The sequence below is a fragment of the Plodia interpunctella genome, chromosome 16 (genome assembly GCF_027563975.2).
Source record: "Plodia interpunctella isolate USDA-ARS_2022_Savannah chromosome 16, ilPloInte3.2, whole genome shotgun sequence".
NCBI lineage: Eukaryota > Metazoa > Arthropoda > Insecta > Lepidoptera > Pyralidae > Plodia > Plodia interpunctella.
Genome location: NC_071309.1, coordinates 846069 through 867127, shown reverse-complemented (window position 1 = coordinate 867127; position 21059 = coordinate 846069). Strand labels below are relative to the sequence as shown.

Below are 21059 nucleotides of genomic sequence, written 5' to 3'. Positions count from 1 at the left end.
GTTAATGAAATAAACTTTTTTAGTTAGAGGAATATATAATTAATCATGTGAGTTAAAATTTTGGTATATTTATCTTAAAACTCCAAAGTTATTAAGGTTCAAACATAAAACTAGTCAACCATCCCCGGTCTCCCCTACTTTACTTATTTATAAAATAGGATAATTAAATTGATTACTGTGTATGGCACAATTTAATAAACACGAATGACAACCCGCGGCGGAGTTTTAAACGCTCGTGAAATTCACCCAAAAATTGTTAAAGTCGCGTCAGGACACGTGACAGTGGTTAGTGCGGGTTTGCATTTCACATTTCACCATCGAATCGATTCGAAGTGAGACGCCGCGAACCAATTACATTGCAGTGTGGTTGTTGTTACGTCACAATGGCGCAATGTGATTGGTTCGCTGCGTCTCACTTCGAGTGAAATGCAAACGCGCACTTCGCCCACGTATCGAAAATTCGTAAGAGTTTTCTTCATTGTGAGAGTTTTCACTTCTGCCGGCACTTCCGGAGTGCAACCAGTTTTTTTTAAATTATTTATTAAAATCTTATCACAGCTTGGAATGACATTCTTGGTCCTATTCATACATACGATATCACTTGGGAAAGTAACTGATTTGGGTATTTGATCGCTTTATCTCTGTCGCTCCTACAAATATTTTTATCTACATTGTATTAGAATCACGACGTCGTGAGAGCGAGATGGTAGAATATCATGCTTAAAAATGTACAACGATCATCACTGATTTTTCAATTCAAATCTTATCACAGAAATTACATTCGAAATTCTTTGGTCCTACATCAAAAAAAGAAACGGTATAAAATGAATCCTTATTGTAGTACCGTTATATATATATATAATATTTCAACTATTAAAGTTAAATTAAAATAATAAACATAGGTAAACGTTAAATATATTTAACGATAACTTAAGGTGAGTTGCATCATTAAATTTGACGTTGATTTTTCTGGCGCGCCGCTGACGTTTTGACAAAATGGCGTACTGCCGTACGTGTATTTTTCTGCGCACGTTAAAGTTAATGTCAAAGTTGACGGTGCAACCCACCCTTAGCGTGTCACCACACCTTGTTTTCTTTACATGTAGCTATCTCACTTGCACAATATTAAATAAGCATAATATAAGTACCATTTCAATGAGGAAGAACGTGTTCTTGGCGGGAAACACACCTGGCATGTTCCGTTATCAAATCAAATAATTTATTCTGAACTTAGGATTTCACATGCACTTTTTCATGTCACATTCTAAATTAGATAATATTTACCAAAGCTACAAACTACTAGCGTTTCGGAACGACCACTGCTGAGAAGAAATGCCGAAAGAAACTCATTCAAACTGGTGTTGGTCCCTATTACGCGAGAAGGGCTTACCATTTTTCAATATACGCTGTGAAGTCACGTCACAGACAATTGTAAAAAGAATTCACAAAACAATAAATTAAGCGGTTGATCCAATTTTTAAGTACCTAACAGGGCGGGATGACACGATAATTAAGTTGGTATTGGTTTTGATATAATTTTACTTTACCCAATTAGACCATTTTCTTTGGGCCGAAGCAACTCTGTTACGAATTCCTGCACCATTACTTCCAATTTATTTTTTATCATTTCTTGCTCACTGAAACAAAAATAATTCTAGCTGAAGACAACAGTGAAATTAGAATTTAATATACACTTAATGGTAGACTAGTAGCCAAGGGCTGTAAGGCATCAATTGCAGCCCGAGATATTTAGTTTTTTTTTTTTCAAGAATGAAATTGAGCTTCGCCGTTCGATATTTAAAATTGATGACTATTATGCTCATACGAAGACAAGGCTGAATAGCGAAGCGACCTTTTTGGTCATTGGGCTGAATGCATGATGTCTATTGCCAGTAGATGATAGAGGTTAGATGTACGCGAACTTTTTGAAAGAGTGAAGTGTTTTTTTTTTAATTACTTACCGCCCTAGGGCTTTTCTAGCTACATTATTACCCTTAAGTGCTTATTGGTCACCTACAAGCCCCATGTGGGGGTAATAAGGACCTGCTTACCGAATATGAGGGATGTAAATTTACTTTTATTACTGGTATCAGCTTAGCAAACCCTGAGTCCACTCAAACATCATGGTCTGTCCCACAATGAAAAAAACTTTAAATTAGTACTAATTAAAAAAAAAAAGTTCAGGGTAATATTTAAATCTTGGGTGCAGAATATAGCCATTACGCGAATACTATATCTCCATGACTGTAATCCTCGTCTAACTGTGCCCACCAAATAAAAATACCATTTAATGGTGTTTATTTTACTTTATAGCTTCAGCTTTGCATTCTGTGTACCTTTTTGAGTTTGTGTTCTGTCCAGCTGGCGAGGACTGTACGTAACATCCAACCCAACACTATCTCCCCGCGACTGTAGCACACGTCCAACACTGCCCACCACAAACAATGTTGATTTACACTATCGACTTACTCTCTAGTGTCAGCCTTGCAGACCAGCTCGGTGTAATACTTCAGTTTGGGCTCAGTGCCGCTGGTGCGGACGGTGACCCGCAGCCCATTGCTGCAGCGGAACATTATCATCTCCCCGTGATTGTAGTCCTTGTCCAAACCCGTGCCCACTACGTCTATCAAAATTGAAAGTGTTATAGTAACTCAAACAATACAGTCGTGGACGCCAAAATGTTTTGTATTTCTCGTTGTCTTTTACTGTGTTGTTAAATTACATAGGTATATAGTAAATAAATAAATAAATATATTAGGACAAATCACACAGATTGAGCTAGCCCCAATGTAAGTTCTAGACTTGGGTTATGGGATACGAACTCAACGATACTATATTTTATAACAAATACATATATAGATAAACATCCAAGAACCGGGCCAATCAGAAAAAGATCATTTTCCATCATGATCCGACCGGGGATCGAACCCGGGACCTCTCGGTTCAGAGGCAAGCACTTTGCCACTGCGCCACCGAGGTCGTCAAATAGGAATTTTATTCAAGTCGATATAATCACAAACTTAAGATAAAAAGAAAATGGTACAAATAAAGCAAGGAATTTAAAAAAAAACTCATACAAACGAAAAAAAAAACAGACAATTCTTTGAACCAAAAAAAAAGAACAAGTTTGAAGTATCATGTGTGTGCTGTATGGAATTCAAATGCCGCTCAGTTGTAATATTACTAGAAAGCAATACACTGAATGAGTGAATTTACATAATATTTTCATATACTCACCAATAAAAGAAATTAATCCAAAGCGTGCAAATGCATGTAACGTAGTTAAATCAGAAAGAAACCACCACACAATAAAACACCTTGGCGCAATAAGTCACCCATTGTTTTATTTATGGTACGGTGTGTTTGTCTATGGTAAACTTACTGAGATGTGATTCCCCGGGCGCTTCGTCGGGGATCCTGACGCCGGCTGAGAAGTCGTTGATAGACGTGATCTCACAGGCGCCGAGTTTCGTCGGGTACTGTCGACAATTTATTAATTTATTATAATCAATACACACATGAGTATGTATACCAATCTGACTCATGTATAGTAGTTTTCATCGACCACCACTTGCTTCCGGTGAAGGAAAACACCGTGAGGAAACCTGCACACTGGTTGATTATTAACTTGTGTGTGAAATGGAGAAGGCAATAATGGCAAATAATCACGACCCTCAGCCATGAGGAACACGACAATGAAGAAGAACCTTAAACATACCTTTCCAAGCTCGCCTTTCCAGTTGCGAATGTTCTGGAAGATGTTGTGTATGGTGTTGGGGTCGTGACAGATATAATAGGAGTTGTAGGACACGTGGTACCCGTACTGGCGGTACAGCTCGTACAGTTTGCTCTGCAGCGACGAACCCGACGAATACAGCTTCGACGCCAGCGACGCTACCTAGACGCGAGGAATAAAACGAATTTGTTTCTCAAGAACTGGTAGTCTGTCCAGAAAGTAATAAATATATAAATAAATAAATATACATACGGACAAATCACACAGATTTAGTTAGCTCCAAAGTAAGATCGAGACTTGTGTTATGGAATACTAACTCAACGATATTAAATTTTATAACAAATACATATATGGATAAACATTCAGGACGAGGGCCAATCAGAAAAAGATCATTTTCCGTCGTGACCCGACCGAGGATCGAACCTGGGACCTCTCGGTTCAGAGGCAAGCACTTTACCACTGCGCCACCAAGGTCGTCTGTTGGCTGGCCACACTGGGTGTTTATCAACCAATCTTGACCATTGGGTATGGTATTGCAATGGCAAAAATAATTAGTTTAAAAAATAAGTTTTCTTCACTTTCTGGACAGACTCAAATTCAAATTCATAATTCTTTATTCAATTTAGGATGATATACATCATTTATTGACGTCAAAAAAATTACTTAAACTAAGTCTACTGCCGGCTTCCAAAGCGCAGGTGAAGAAGAAGCGGCGCAACAAACTTCACCGCAGCCTTTTCTCCAAGGACGTCAATTAACAAATATAGGTCTTATACATATATTAAAAATTAGGAGGACGAATTTACATCATTATTAAAAATGTTCTAATTTGAATGAATAAATAAAATAAAAGTTGTATTTCCAATAAAATTATTGAAAATTGTCACACAAAATACATAATATATATATATAAATAAAAAGCTAAATGTACAAAACGTACGTAATAATGTATAGTAAGTAGGTTAATAGTACCATTATTGTTATAAAGGTGAAAGTTTATGAGTTGTTACTTCTTCACGCTCAAACGTGCTTGCTAGGTTTATTTTTATAACATTTGATATTGGGGTAACACTTAGGGTACTTTTTATCTAGAAATTCCCAGAAGCAAAGCCGCGGGGCGCAGCAAGCACTATACAAATACCCATCAGGGCCAAGGGAGCTGATGTACAACATTATTGAGTAAATACTCATGCCGGGTCCACAGCATCGTCGAACAGTTTGTCAAACTTTGTCGGATTCGGTATACATTGCTGGTTTGTCAATGTTCACGCATTCGCGTCGGCACGTGTTCGAGTTCGGCGGCAGTGTGGAGGCTGTGGGGTTGGCATGAGAATATGAGTCATACCTGAACGGCGGCTGAGACGCCATCTTTGTCGGGCACAGCGGGGTCGCACATGTAACCGATCGCTTCCTCGAACGCGAACAGCGGCCGCGCGCCTTGCTGCTGCAGCAGCAGGCAAGTGTTGCCTGCGTGGAGATCAGCAGCTTTTGTGATATCCGGATAGTGTACAGATTTACATTACCGTTTCTAATGTGTTACAGAGATAAACTGTAACACTTTACACACATTAACGAAATGTAATTTTAAGTGTTCTCATTATATACTGTTTATTTTTTTTGAAACAAAAGTACCAAACAATGATTTAGCTCCCAATGAGAGAAATAATAAAAATGTTTTAAAAAAATCGGACATTATAGATAAAAACCATTAGAAAACAAGAAATCCTTTATTCGGCTAACTCATAATATCCAAACATTAAAAACATATGAGTACACAAAACGAAAAATAAAGTAATAGACTAATTGTAAAGATTTCAACCGAAAAGGCGACCAACTCAGCACGACGTCATGGGAACGAGCCAAGATACTGACTTTCAGATGATCATCAGTCGTATTTCCTCATGGCTGAGCATCGTGGTCATTACGTGGAATGAATCACGCACAACTCTCTTGACACTATTAATGGAGTCGTTTGCCATTGCCGTCTCAATTTCACAAGTTAACCAGTGTGCTTGTTTCCTCACGATGTTTTCCTTCACCGGAAGCAGGCGGTGGTCTATGAAAACCACACGAATCAGATTGGTACACAAACTCATGTGTCACGAGTAGGATTCGAACCTGGGACCTTTCGATCCACAGACGGACGTCTTAACCATTACACCACCACCGGTTGTAACAACAAAAAACAGTTGGTAAAAGGTAAAGTAACAAAACACTCACCCATCCATTTAAACCCAGTCAAGGTTTCCACAAACTGCCCCCTCCCCTTCACTATAGCCTGCAGCATCTTGGAGCTCACCACGCTCGCCAACACGTACACTTCAGCATCTTGTGAAGTAGAAACTATAATGAACATTGTTGTAAAGCAGAAGTGTAAGAACATGTAATATAGTGATAAACTATAAAATGTAATGGATATTAAGAACCGATATAAGATAATATATTAGGACAAATCACACAGATTGAGCTAGCCCCAAAGTAAGTTCGAGACTTGTGTTATGGGATACTGACTCAACGATACTATATTTTATAACAAATACATATATAGATCAAGCAAGACAAGAACTTTTTCTTCGTGCAATTTATATCAATTGAAATTGATGGTGACTTGAAAGTCACCATATAAAAACATATAATAAGTACCTACCCTATGTCTTACTCCAGGATTTGATTCGAATTCTGATCATACATATATTCCTAAGAGAAAAATTTGTCCAATACATCCAAGACCAGGGCCAATCAGAAAAAGATCATTTTCCATCATGACCCGACCGGGGATCGAACCCGGGACCTCTCGGTTCAGTGGCATGAACTTTACCACTGCGCCACCGAGGTCGTCAAAATTGGAAACCCAAAAATATGTATTGTGTCACTGTATTCCTCGCACTACATTAAGATTTAATTTTAAAAAATAAATAGGAGGTTAACAGAAAACTGTAAACGGGCATCCCACCCGTAATAAGAATAAAAGACGTATGAAAGTACGATAGGTATAAATGATAGAATTGGAATGAAAAAGGCTCAAAGTTTGATTAAAATAGGCTCCATTTCTTTTGGAGGTACAAGAAAAAGAAAAACACTTCGCCATCACCTGATGGTGGTGATGACGGTGAGCAGTGCTGCTCCAATATCCACCAGCCGAGCAGAGCACCCATCTCGTTACCCGTGAATATTTTCCACTGGGAGTACCTGCAATGATCGTTTATTTCATAGAACAGAAATTAGACTTGTTTAGTTTCTACGCGCGAGTACATACGGTAAGATGACTCACGTTGGGTCGTACTCAGCCACGGCGAGGCGGTCGGCGTCGGGGTCGTTGAGGAGCGCGAGGCGCGCGCCGGCCGCGCGCGCGCGCGCGAGCGCCAGCTGCGCGCTCGCCGGCCGCTCGGGGTTGGGCTCCGCCACCGTCGGGAACGACGGCTCCGGCTCTTGCTGCTCCACCACGCTTATCGGCGGCTGCAACCACACTTCTACTCTCGAGTAGACGCTCCGAAGCGGTGGTGGCCAAGTGATCGATAGGTCTCGAGTAGGCTTGCCGACTCAAAAAAGGCATTTCCGGGATTTCCCAGACACACGAACCGACACATACAAAATGGTAGCGAAAAATACTATATATAATAATATCAATACTAATGTATGTTTACAGCTTGAATAAACGAACACCGAATGCTCCTCGAGCGAAATATGTAATGCGTAGGTGATTATTCATTAAATAATATAAAAAATAATAATAATATTAATGATCACCGATTCCCGGTACAAAAGGCGTCCTGCATGGGGTCATAGCGGGACGGTCAAAAAATTTACCCAAAAGCGGAACGTCCCGGAAAATTCGGGACGGTTGGCAACCCTAGTCCCAAGTCCGAATATTACCAACCCCCAGACTGACAGACCACTGATTGAGGTGACAATTTAACTTTACTAGTGTATGCGATATACCAATCTGCCTCAATTATAGTTTTCATAGCAATATCGTGAGGAAACCTGCACACTGGTTAACTTGTGTGTGAAATGGAGAAGGCAAAAAAAAAAAACACTACATTAATATAATAGTGCCAAGAAAATTGCTATGCATTTTCCATTCCACGTAATGACCACGACCTAAAGCCATGAGGAATACAACTATGAAGAAAATAATACTGGCGTACATTTATAAATAAAAAAAAAGAGTTAAAAATAACAGATTAATAACACAATAGAAAACTTACCTTTAAATTAGCAACTTCAAAAGCCTTCACAATGTATTTATATCCGACACCATGCATGGCACTGTACACGATGTCAACGGCGGCCATCTTGTTTTGTTCTAGAATGCTCTCCGACAAAGATCCACGGATGTATTCCATGTACTTAGTGGTTATTTCTTCGGTACAGTCGGACACTAGCGGGTCGGTTCGTATCTCGTCAATGTTCCAGTGCTCGTCTGGTATACTGAAAATATTTTTAACTAGCGGCGACGGGTGGAATAGTAAAGGCAGACCTTTGCCCGGCAGCGGGGCACAATAACTAAAGGTTAAATTAAAAAAATATATAAATGTATTGCTAAATTGTATCATACTATCTCCCTGACCCATCTTCGCTCGGGTACAAACATAATAAATTCTTCACCTACACCTTCCTCACCTTCATCTATTGGCGCTTACATTTTAAACTAAACGAAAACTAAAAGAAACTAAAGTTAACTAAAGAACTTACTCTAGGCATCTTAGAATCTCCTCCAAGATATTGTCATCATGGGGCGTTATAATCTGCGAGCCGTTTCCCCAATACACTTTGTATCCGTTGTCCTCCTTGGGGTTGTGCGAGGCGGTCACCATGACGCCTGCGCACGCGCCGTAGCGGATGGTGGCGAACGACACGAGCGGCGTGGGGCACACTGTGGAGAACAGGTGCACGGGGATGGAAGATGATGTGAACACTTTGGCTGTCAGTTCTGCGAATCTGGAACAAGATATTTAATTTTTTTTTTATAATGAAAAAATATATTGTTTATAGCTACGGCATGAGTTTCTGGCCTTGAAGGATATAAGTGGTCCGTGGATGATTCACGAGACGACTTTGGGATAAAAATAGCCCTACAGTTGACTGTTAACAATTACATCCCAAAAAAGGTCCGGCATCAGGCAGGCGGTAACAAAAACAAAGTTTTATATTTTACGCGGCCTCTGCCTTCGTGACGTCGAGGACCAGAAAGTAACTATTATCATACGATGTCGAGTGCTAAAATATTGGCGCAGTAAATATTGTGTGAAAGAGTATTCACAGACTTTGCCCAGTCATGGTGCAGTATCCCCATAACATATGTAATTGATTTATGACATTATTACGTACGTTTTGTACATTTAGCTTTTTATTTATCTATTTTTTTGTGTGACAATTTTCAATAATTTTGTTGGAAATACAACTTTTTTTTATTTCATTCAAATTTACATTTTTAATAATGATGTAAATTCGTCCTCCTAATTTTTAAAATATGTATAAGACCTATATTTGTTAATTGACGTCCTTGGAGAAAAGGCTGCGGTGAAGTTTGTTGCGCCGCTTCTTCTTCACCTGCGCTTTGGAAGCCGGCAGTAGACTTAGTTTAAGTAATTTTTTTTGACGTCAATAAGTGATGTATATCATCCTAAATTGAATAAAGAATTTTGAATTTGAATTTGAAAACTTTCGCATTTATAATATCAGTAGGATTATATATGATTTATTTGTTACGTATGTTATCATCATGTATATATGTTAGATTTAAATAATGTTACGAAAACGTAGGTCTCGTCGTCATCAGATGTTTGTTATCCAAATCAATAGACCATTGCTCCGTAACATTATTTATAACAGATATATATATATAGCAGCAGCGACGACCTCTGTGGCGCAGTGGTAAAGTTCTTGTCACTGGACCTAGAGGTCCCGGGTTCGATCCCCGGTCGGGTCATGATGGATAATGATCTTTTTCTGATTGACCCGGGTCTTGGATGTTTGTCTATATATGTATTTGTTATAAAATATAGTATCGTTGAGTTAGTATCCCATAACACAAGTCTAGAACTTACTTTGGGGCTAGCTCAATCTGTGTGATTTGTCCTGGATATTTATTTATATATACAAATCAACATGGATCCCTATGAACTAAATGAAGGAAGAAAAAACTAAGTTGAACCGCGTTTCGTTAAGATATGAGTATATATACACTGATTTATCACGCAATCATAACAAATATTACACAATTTCGATGTTATCTCTTAGTTTTATATAATATTATTTTAAGAAACTTTAATAAACAAACAATTTTAAACTGCGACTGTAAGCAACCCAATCGAGCGGTTTATTTGTCACGTGCGTAAAGGTGGTCCAGTCAAGTGGTAATGTGGAAAGGTCCTAGGTTCAAATCCTACTCGTGCCAGTGGCACAAGAGTTTATACCAACCACTAGTCTTCGTAGACCACCACTTGTTTCAGGCGAAGGAAAGTGTGACAATGGTTGACTATTAAATCTACTAATGTGTATGCGACTACTTGCCATTAAATGTCTATAAAAGTCATGTCAGATGCCTTCAGGCGACTTGGATAATACAAAGAAAGATGGTTCTCCAGAAGTATTACTTTCAATTTTCATTTCCTTCGTACTTCACAACGTAGTTCAATATTATGAAGACGCAAGTCATGCTATGTCACACAGATAAACAATTTTCTGTTAAACTTATCCAAAAAAAAGGCGTGTGTCTAAAATTTATATAGTACAAATATGTTTTCTTTTAAGACATATTTGTATCTTAAATTTAGACACACGCTTGTTGCCTGTATTTAAGTCGTTTAGATATTGAAGATTGGTCAAATCTAGTTGGAAAAAATACAAAATTCCCTCTGTGAACTCTCAAGATAACTCTAATGGGATATTGACTTGATACTTATCTGCCTATCTGAATAGTAATGATGTCGTAATTACCCACGTCTTCTGAACAGTGGAGATTACATGACCCCCGCCAGAGTGCCGATAACAGCTGATAACACACAAATCGGAATATATTCTGTGGCTGATATCGATTGGATAATACGAACATACATACGAACTTATGAATAAATGACGCTTTAGAAAATAGGTATAACAAAACAATTAGCACATTAGTATACTCATAAACCTACAAGATATGTACCTATGTACTGGCCAAAAAACAATAATAAAAATACCGTCAAAAAAGTTATAAGTTCCTCTGTTACTAACACTATATGAGCTATGCCTGCAATAAATGATTTTTATTTTATTTTATTTTTATTTAAAAATTTAACACTGAAAACATTGTAAACATAGATTCCAAAAATGTGTTACCTAAGAAATACTTGTAGAATAATAATGTCGAAAATGTATTTTTTTATAAATCAACTATTAAATTAATACAAGTATTAATCAGATTTCATTTAATTAATGAGAAATAGATTATTTATAGTATATAAATAGGTACTAGTATATAAATAGGTACTAATATACTTTACTTAGGTATTAATTATACTAATTGTGAGAGAATAAATACCTAAGTGAAGGCAATATTCGCTCGATTGGGCGCAATGAATGAACATAAAGTTGCTGGTAAGTATTTAAGTACTCACGTTGTTTATGGCTTGAGCTGTGTGGTGTAATAGATCAGGCTAGGTTGCTTCTAGGGTTCTGGATTCCATTCCCAAACACTTTTTTTTACTTATTTTCACATATGCGTTTTGCTTTGGGGTACAAGTCTTATTTATTTGATTTATCGTATATCTATTTAGTTTTCTTATTCAGTGTTACAAAAACTTATAATGTCGGCTCCACACTATCGCGAGCCTGTTCGCCGAACTTTGACGGACTCGGCATACATTGCTGGTTTTCCATTGCGGTAAATAAAAGCAGCACATATACAAATTACGCAATGTTCGTGCATTCGCGTCGGCATCTGTCTGAATTCGACGATAGTGTGGAGCCGGCATAAAAGCAATACGAGGTCTATAAATCTTCGGGAATAACTTTTTTAAATAACAGTAAAAACTGCATCAAAATCCGTTGCCGTTGCAGTGGGAGGGCGAATTTGCTTTTTATTATGTAGTGGATATTATAAAATACAAATTTATCTGTATGTTTGCAACAGTGGTCATAAAGTTGTGAAGGAAAATGCTAACAAATATTTACTTGCATATGAACAAAATAACATAGCTGGAAATTGTGACACTATATTTGTTAAGCCAATTTTCAAGGCAGTGTTAACGAAATAAATAAATACATTATTTGTACATAAAATCACTTTAACAGTTACAATTTTATTCCACTGTGTCTGTGACTTCGCCCATAAATAAATAGAGTATTCTTCATTCTTTACGGTATACCCAAGATGGTTAAATAAATTGTTTATTAAATAAAGGTTATATTTCTAAATATTATTTGTAGCTGATTATTTTCATGAATCTATACTTTCATACTAACATTATAAACGTGAAAATGTGTTTTTTTTTATGTCCCTGTTCTATGAATAAACAAAGCATTGGATAGAGATTTTTTCGATTATAAAGTAAATAGATTACACCAACCTCTTACTATTGTAGCGCCCATCATAACCCACAACAACCCCGCCCTGGAGCTTGCTTTGACTGCACTCATCTTTCAGATATGAACATAAGCCCTGGAAATAAACACAGAGCAAAATATTTTATGTTCCACCTCAGTTTTATACATTATGTTCAATAAAATATGCTTAAACATTTCCAGAAATATATAAACTAAGTAATAAAGTGAAATAAACAAACTTTATTATTAACATTACATTTTTTTTTACATTTGTTGTATAATCTATATTAAATTTTAAAATAAAAAGTTGGTAGAGCTTTTTCTTCTGGAAGAATTTGTATAAATTATACTCAATGAAAAATTTCTGTCTCTTTTGGGACATTTTCTTTTCCTAGTTGTGTTCATTATAGTCAAAACTGGACCATAGATAAGTTGTCCTCACCTGAGCAGTTTGCAGAATGACTACATCATTCATACACACATATCCTGCACCCATCCGGCCCCGGAGCCCCGCCGTGCCAAACCTCTGTCGATGGAGCATCACTTTGCGGAGCTTGTCCCATCTTGCATTGGCTATGTCGTCCTCTACTTCTTGACGGGTTTCCACATTCTAAAAATGGTGATTAGTTATATTTTTCCTAACATACAAAACTATATTTTACCTTCTATTCAACTAGCATTTCTACACTATGTATGTTGCTATGAAACAATTAAAATAGCTACTCAATTTAACAGCAAGTTTTAGTTATATTCTCAATTATTTACTCATTAACTGATCACAACATTCAATATTAATTTTCAAAAAGTTTGAGAACTGTTGTTTTGTGAAAAGTCATTTGAGATTAATTTAAATTAAGTTAAGGTGACAAGGTTAAGTTAATTAAAATTCTAATGACTATTAGAACACCATTTGACACATTACTGAGATATCTTCACATAGTTATGGCCTTCATATGTTTGAAAAACAACAAATTACTAATTGTTGGACACATGATTGACAAAGCTACAATTTCCAGAAGTGAACATAATAAACAGTCATTTACATAATTGAAAGTAGGTATAAATGGTTAACAATGATGAAATAAATTTAAAAATAATTACATACACATTGTATGAGAGAGAAGTAAGAAGTTTTTAGACCTTATTGGATTGTATGAATGAAAATTTACAAATACCTACCTTATCACGCTTCAACCAACCGTTGACTGTATCATCTAGTTTGGTATCACCACTTTTACAAAGGGACATCTTAAGAAACTTGAAACTTCCCGTAGTTAGGTGAAATTTGGTAAACAATGAGTTTATATCCACTTAAACGATCAAAACTCCATCGAATTAAAGCACACAGTTTTAAGTAATGATTGTATAATAACACGGAATAAAAACATATATTTTTCTTATTAATTTTAGTAAATTGATCTTTAAAGTCAAAGCCGGTATCACACACTACTTAGAGTAGGAAAGAATGAAATGAATTGTTTTTGATTTGATTTGATTGTGATTAGTGTTGCCGAGCCGAACGATAGGCCACTATCAAATCGACTGAAAAATGAATTTAGTAATAGTAGACTATCGATAGTTTTATGCTATTATTATTATCATCACCCTAGTGGGTTCCTGGAGAGGATGATGTAGCGTAGGTACTTTGTAGATTACATTTTTTTGTAATTTTTTACATAGTTTAATTTTTGTAACTAATATAGGTTTTAATAACTGCAAATATTTAGGACAGAAGGACAGAGACGGTGAGAAAAATGGACAGACCGACTTTTTGTACCACCATCTTATTCTTCTACATCGTGACCTTTATCCCACTCACAGCACAGTACAGGGTCCGTACAGGTACATACATACATATATTTTACAAAAAATGTATTTTTGCCTATAGTTGATTTGTGGAACTCACTCGCTTCGCTCGTTCGGTCGACATCTTTGTGTATAAAATTTACAAACCATATTATCTTTTGATTCACCATCGAGCACTATACACTGTATCGAAGAATAAATAGATGGTACCTATCGATACTTTATCTTCATAGTCAATTATCAATTTTGACAACACTAATTGCGGCTGTCATGTGACTTCCCATGACATAACTACAAATGTCAGCTGTCATGTGGCTGTCAGTAAACTTCACATCAATGACAGTAGGACGAACAGTGACAGTCAGCTGCATAGTTTATGTATGTAATATATTTGAAGCATTGCTATATTTTTAACGCAGGAGTTTTGGTGTAGGTGCCAGGTACCATGGAATTAGTAGGTACTCGTAGGTACAACGAAGTACTTACTAGATCCATGGTGGAATGAAACACATACAACAACTTTCTTGGCATTATTAATGGAGTGGTTTGCCATTGCCTTCCCCATTTCACACAAAAGTTAATAAGAATCAACCAGTGAAGGTCCCTGCTAAGACTATGTTTACGGCTCTACTACCTACTTTAATGAGTTGCCAATGTGGTACATCTCCCTTAACCATTTAAAATCAAATCATTTATTCAGAAAGAAGACCTTCACTTTATATATTCATTACTCAAATAACTACAATCTACTGGCATTTTGTATGGACCACTGCTGAGAAGAAATGTCGAATTTTTTTTCTAATAATATAATTCTCGTCGAACAGCTTGCCAAACTAGCGGATTCGATATACATTGCTGGTTTTATATAATTCTCGTCGAACAGCTTGCCTAACAAGCGGATTCGATATACATTGCTGGTTTTTAATTGTGGTAAACAAAATAACTTATACTAACTACGCAATGTTCACGCAATCGCGTATGCTTATGTTTGACTTCGGCGACAGTGTGGAACTATAGCATTACAAAGTACATAAAGTACCTAGGTACGTAAGTACATAGTCAAAAAATTAGAAATACATGTTACGATCCTGATCAAGTGCTGATAAAGGCACACTTGGCACACTTATTGTCCTGCCCTATGTGTGCTAGCACTTGCACACTGAAGTACCTACCTAGATACCACTGACGAAAACCAAAGATCTCATGTTTATGGTAGGCCTCCGGTTCAGTTTCGGTGGCGTTGTATTGATTCTCACAAATTTAGCCGAATCGACACGCGAAGAAGCTCAAATATTACTTAAGGTAACTACTAAGAAGGTCCTATTTTGTCTAGTGCCTAAAAGGAATTAAAAAATATATACATGAATACATGACCTTGATTTTTTTTTTGCTTTAAAAATTAACAAAGCCAATATACGCGTACATAATACCTTCACCTACATTCCTGGTGGGGGCTTGATTAGGAAACATTTTTTCAATCAGAGGCCAATCATACAATTGTAATTGGTCGGCGGAACCGACCACTACAACCTCGGCGGTGTACCTTCTGCTGCATCCGTCCGTTTTATTCGGTACAAACAAATCTCAACTTTTTCCAAATGCCAGTCTGAGACACATTACATGAGATACTAATAGTATCATACTATGCACAGCACAGCCAAACCAAAACTACTGAACGTAGAGAGCTACAATTTTGTAAACATGTAGGTACTTAACTACCTAATTATGTAATTAAAATTCCCTGAAGAGTGTAAGTGAGCGTATTCCTTGCGGTCAGGTATGAAGCTTCGATTACAGAAATAACAGTACCTTTTATTAATTCTGTGGTTTGAAGTCGCGATTAAATCTAAGTAGTCTTTAATGTCTTACAGATTTCTTGGTTCACTGGTCTATGTGCCGTATTATTTGCAGGCGGCCGTGGTATTCACATATTATCATGGTCAAAGGCTGTCAGAATGTACCTACCATTATCCATGGCAGTTATGTAAATGAAAATTGACCTGGCGATCACAAATATACATAGTAACGATCAGTCTTCAAAGAGGTCTAAATTTATTATCTGAATATTAGAATTTATGAATCTGGCATCAAAAACGCTTCCCATTTCATATAAATCTTGATACCACTTTGATAGAACCGATCACCATAAACTGTATTATAAAAATAAAACTGGCGAACGGATCGTAACATTGGCATTAGTCGATAGGCAGACGTCCAAGAGTTTGCGTCTGCAGCTTGTTGTGAAATAGTGGAAGTGTACCCTCGCCTGTTGCGATGGACTCTCAAGATTCTGATGCTAACGAGTTGTTGTCAGTAGAATTCGAGGTTTATGGTCAAGTGCAAGGTTCGTCAAGTGATTTTTAAATTATAGATTATTATTTTATTAGACCCAGCCCGGTTTCGCACGGTCTAATACGCTGTTGTGTTGTACAAATCTATTGAAAAAATATCTAAACAACAGTGAACAGTGCATCAAAATCCTTAGGGTTGTTGCCAAAGATATGTGCTTAGAACGAAGGGCGGGCGAGTTTGTTTTACTATGTAGTTGGAGCACATCGTCTGTGTAATGTGGTTACTACGTCCGCTCGCCACCTGAATACTAGGTTCGATCCCCAATGCGTTTAATTTTTTGTATTTGTTTTGCCTGTGCTGGTTCGATATGCTCATTTCTGTGTGTGTGTCCATCGGATCCGAGGTATTGCCGTCGAATGTTGAAGATTTTTTGTAAATCTACAATAAAATATACAATTGCTTTTGTCAACGAGGTGACTACTTTTATGTCTGTACCATGTATTTGATAGAACAAATAGTGCAAATGTGATTGACGGTGATGAAAGATCGATCGCTGTTGAGTTCGAGAATTGATTGATTGAAAAGTTCTACGTGTAGGAAAAATGTAGATTTTTTTGATCGCTGAATAGACTTCCGAACTGAATAGAATTACCGAACTTCACCCTGGAGCACAACTCCCATAGGGATATCGGTATAAAAATTATTATACCTACTATATTTTCATAAAACTGTGCTAAAGTCGATGGCTGGAGATTGAATATTTACCCGTGGTAGGTAGATGTACTAAAATTCAACAAAACATGTATTGAGGCACTTATCTTTTTATCTCTGTGTCGCAGATGAGGTTGAAGTTTAGCATATAAATTCCCTTCAGAGTTTATTCATCCTGGGGGCTTACCATCATCTCGAAATACACTTTACGACTTAAACTGAACTGCATCGCAAATTCGTACCATCGACTTAATTTTTCGTATGAATGCGATTCATTGTAGGTTACTAAATTGAACTGAGTAGCATTAGAATCTTTCTGTAAAAGTTGATGGTAGGCCTGTTGTTACTGGACACTTAACGTGTATAGAAGTGAAGTTTTTGCGTCTCGTTTAATGTTCATCCAAATAAGACCGGCGTAAGATTTATTAATTGATTAAGATTCCTTATATATTATAAAACAATATCCTCCGCCGCGTCTATATGTCTGTCTGTCTGTTCGCGATAAACTAAAAAACGACGGCACGGATTTTCATGAGGTTTTCACCAAAAGTTATTAAGTGATTCTTGAGGAAGGTTTAGGTGCATAATTTATTATGTTTTACCCGAGCAAAGCCGGGCCGGGCCGGTAGTAATAAATATAATTATGATGATAAAAAACTTCGGTTTGTTTACAAGCACTAAATTGTATGATACGATAGAAATGATATCGACCTACATGTTATTGGCGCGGCTAAATTTAAAGTCACCACAACGTATTGGCAATGGTAAATATATAGGTAGTAAGTGCTCATACAAACTTTTATAGTGATACATTCTATAATAAGACATTCATCGTTTAATTATGAACTTGAATACTTGGAAATCAAAACTTACCAAATTCATCAAACAATCAGAACTTATCCTTACATATGTATGCATATTGTCGAAATCGAAGTCTGTCTGTCTCTTTGTTCGCGATAAACTCAAAAACTAATGCGATTTTCATGGTTGAGCTAAGGATAAGCATACGTTTTGGTACCAAAATCACGCTACGTATTACCGGAATTCACACTTTTGTGGACTTTGGCATCTCTATCGTAAGAAGAAGAAATATTTAAATATAAATAAATAAATATATATAAACAAATCACACAGATTGAGCTAGCCCCAAAGTACGTTCTAGACTTGTGTTATGGAATACTAAGTCAACAAAATTATATTTTATAACAAACACATATATAGAATATAAACAAATCCAAGACCCGGGCCTATCAGAAAAAGATAATTTTTCATCATGACCCGACCGGGGATCGAACCCGGGACCTCTCGATTCAGAGGTAAGCACTTTACCACTGCGCCACCGATTTCCTCAAGTTTAAAAACATAAAAATAATAACATAATTAAATATTTGTGTTGGGCTCCAACGCTACGGGGAACCAAAACGCTCGAGTGTGAGAGATAAGTGACTAGTTATATGAAACTTGATTTTGTTACAGGATGCTATTTCACCAAATACTGCAAGGAGCTGGCGGAGCAGCTAGGGATGGGCGGCTGGGTGAAGAATTCCAAGAAAGGCACGATTGTTGGCAAGATCCAGGGTAACAAGAAGGACGTCGACCACATGTGAGTAATTTTCATCGTCGTTTCAGCCACAAGACAGTCATACCATAGATTTTCCACTTTCTTTCTTCTATTCAAGTTAACTTCGGTAGGTGGTCGTAAAAGTCACGTCAGATTTCTTCGATTTCACACCAGTGTTAGCAATAACACACTCGAAAATCTTTTAGAGATCTCTCTAAAAGTACTGCTTACGTTGGAAATCAAACGTAATCAGGTGCAGCTGGTATCTCCCCATAATATCTAATTAAGTTTGTAGAATAATTCATAAATTAATTTAATGAATAACATTTTATTTGTAGCTAAGTACTTATATCCGGTTTATATAAATAATTTTTAATAATGTTGGGATTGATCCAAAAAAGTTTTTGGATCGAATCCAAGTGATCAGTTATCAGTTCCTCATATTTGTTGACACATAATTAAATTGTAACTAATTAAGATTCAATATTATGAAACGTGTCACCATCAATTAATTGAAGAACATTGTTCTTGTCGGTGGAGCATTTTCCATCTATTTCTGTCCTCAGCCATTAATTTCATCTCCATATACGTCACGACCTCTGGCTTCTCTTTTAGTTCAAACGTATATTGAACTAGTATTTGCCCGCAGATCCGTTCGCGTGAATAGTTACGTCCTACTCCGCACTTCAAACTTAAATATGTAAATACATATATTAGGACAAATCACACAGATTGAGCTAGCCCCAAAGTAAGTTCGAGACTTGTGTTATGGCATATTAATTCAACGATACTATATTTTATAACAAATACATAGATAGATAAACATCCAAGTCCCGGGCCAATCACAAAAAGGTTATTTTCCATCATGACCCGACCGGGGATCGAACCCGGGACCTCTCGGTTTAGAGGCAAGCACTTTACCACTGCGCCACCGAGGTCGTCAAAACTTAATACTATCTCCATCAATTGTTCCAGGCTTGACTGGCTGAGCACCACGGGTTCTCCTGGATGCAAGATCGAGAAGTGTGATTTATTGAAAACGGAGCACCTTTTGCGGCCCGACTACACGGACTTTAGCATACGGTTTTAAATTGAAATGTTCATTAGTTTTTTTTTTATTTTGTGAAGATTTCAAGAAAAAAAAATATTTTGTACTTACATGTTTTCAATTGTGTGATTATTATAAGAATGCACATCTGATTGTGGTAAAACTACGAAATATAAAGGCTTTTTTTTTAAATTTATTTTTAGTATCTTTCAGCCAATAAAGTATCTTCTACCCTAAAAATATTTTGTGTAAGAATGTTTCATTTCTCATACTTGGAAACTGATCCGTTTAGTGAATGACAAAAATAACTCAAAAATCGCTTCATTCTCTATGGCAGGACATTTTAAAATTAATTTTATGTTTGAGTTCGAACCATTTTGTCATTAACATTAAGAAATAAAAACACGAGTCAAAAAGTGTGATTGTAAAGCAGAGATAGAATATATACACAATTTAACATGTGTCTCGTTCATAAGCCATATAATTGTTATATTAAGTTTATCGTAAGTACTTACTTACACATAGGTAGTAGACCTATCTGATTTATTAACTAACAATATTTACAAGTTATCGCTGCGGTAGGTACATACACACAGAGTGCAGTTCTGAGAAGCTGTCGGTCTGTGTTTTGGTTGATTACAATCTACTTATTTTATTTGTGGGAAAATTTGCAAGAGTATTTCATTTGTTCCTAGCTTTTACCCGCAGCTTCGCCCGCGTGAATTTCCCACGGAAGCGGTACTTTATTAGAGTGGAATGAAACACACAAAAACTTTCTTGGTATTATTAATGGAGTGGTTTGCCATTGCCTTCTCCATTTCACACACAAGTTAATAATGAACCAGTGTGCATGATTTACGCGTAATTTTACATAATGTCTGGTGCATTACTATACACTTTCAATTAACACCAACAGTCTTAATTAAATAAAGTGATATCGCTATCAGTAGAATGTCTCAATGAATCCGCAAAACTCGTGTTTCTGCCACTTACATTATTTTCAACTCTATTCTAGTACGAGATAAAGATGTAAACACTCGTAAATCTAAGTTTGTTAGGCATTTTTCAGGGCAAGGAACTCTGTTTTCTTCCAGTAGTATTTATAGATGATTTCAATATAATTATAGAACGAAGGAAGTGTTTTATATCGCTCGTTGTCTTTGTTGCAAGTGCAATTTATGCAACCTTCCCGTTTATGCAATAAGTAATATGAAAAAATATTGATAAATAAAGACTTTGGTCTGGTTATTTAAAAAAATAATTGCCCGCCGCTATCCTAAAAAAAAGCGATGCCGGACTTTTAAGAAGTTGTAGAAGCTCTTGAAGATTATAATATCGCATGAAGTGGATTCCACAGTTTAGTCGTACCAATAATC

General features: G+C 36.7%; 2 protein-coding genes across 4 annotated transcripts; one reads left to right on the top strand and one right to left on the bottom strand.

Annotated features, from left to right (window-relative positions):
• Positions 1-22: 22 nt before the first annotated feature.
• On the bottom strand, positions 23-13772 carry Pgm2a (Phosphoglucomutase 2a). 2 transcript variants are annotated; one of them, XM_053756509.1, is made up of 13 exons: positions 13445-13772; positions 12708-12875; positions 12289-12380; positions 8432-8677; positions 7945-8167; positions 7008-7192; positions 6828-6925; positions 5957-6079; positions 5082-5203; positions 3719-3898; positions 3383-3479; positions 2470-2623; positions 23-1637 (listed from the first exon to the last, which is right to left on the bottom strand). In XM_053756509.1, the coding sequence occupies exons 1-13, from the start codon at positions 13511-13513 to the stop codon at positions 1544-1546; spliced, it is 1851 nt and encodes a 616-aa protein (XP_053612484.1). In that variant the 5' UTR covers positions 13514-13772; the 3' UTR covers positions 23-1543. The 2 variants fall into 2 exon arrangements, with proteins under 2 accessions (XP_053612484.1, XP_053612485.1); XM_053756510.1 differs by having other exon boundaries at positions 5957-6064.
• Positions 13773-16250: 2478 nt separating this feature from the next.
• On the top strand, positions 16251-19873 carry LOC128676418 (uncharacterized protein). Of its 2 annotated transcripts, XM_053756520.2 has the most exons (4): positions 16251-16415; positions 18551-18677; positions 19285-19383; positions 19611-19738. In XM_053756520.2, the coding sequence occupies exons 1-3, from the start codon at positions 16346-16348 to the stop codon at positions 19337-19339; spliced, it is 252 nt and encodes an 83-aa protein (XP_053612495.1). In that variant the 5' UTR covers positions 16251-16345; the 3' UTR covers positions 19340-19383; positions 19611-19738. The 2 variants fall into 2 exon arrangements, with proteins under 2 accessions (XP_053612495.1, XP_053612494.1); XM_053756519.2 differs by lacking the exon at positions 19285-19383 and having other exon boundaries at positions 16255-16415; positions 19611-19873.
• Positions 19874-21059: the final 1186 nt, after the last annotated feature.

Excerpts from the sequence above, each read along its gene's own strand:
- Pgm2a (XM_053756509.1), bottom strand. The coding sequence starts at position 13,513 with ATGTCCCTTTGTAAAAGTGGTGATACCAAACTAGATGATACAGTCAAC. Across the intron at positions 12,876-13,444 it reads GTTGGTTGAAGCGTGATAAG|AATGTGGAAACCCGTCAAGA; the intron begins GTAGGTATTTGT and ends CACCATTTTTAG. Across the intron at positions 8,678-12,288 it reads GGGCGCTACAATAGTAAGAG|ATTCGCAGAACTGACAGCCA; the intron begins GTTGGTGTAATC and ends ATCTTGTTCCAG.
- LOC128676418 (XM_053756519.2), top strand. The coding sequence starts at position 16,346 with ATGGACTCTCAAGATTCTGATGCTAACGAGTTGTTGTCAGTAGAATTC. Across the intron at positions 16,416-18,550 it reads GGTTTATGGTCAAGTGCAAG|GATGCTATTTCACCAAATAC; the intron begins GTTCGTCAAGTG and ends ATTTTGTTACAG. Across the intron at positions 18,678-19,610 it reads AAGAAGGACGTCGACCACAT|GCTTGACTGGCTGAGCACCA; the intron begins GTGAGTAATTTT and ends CAATTGTTCCAG.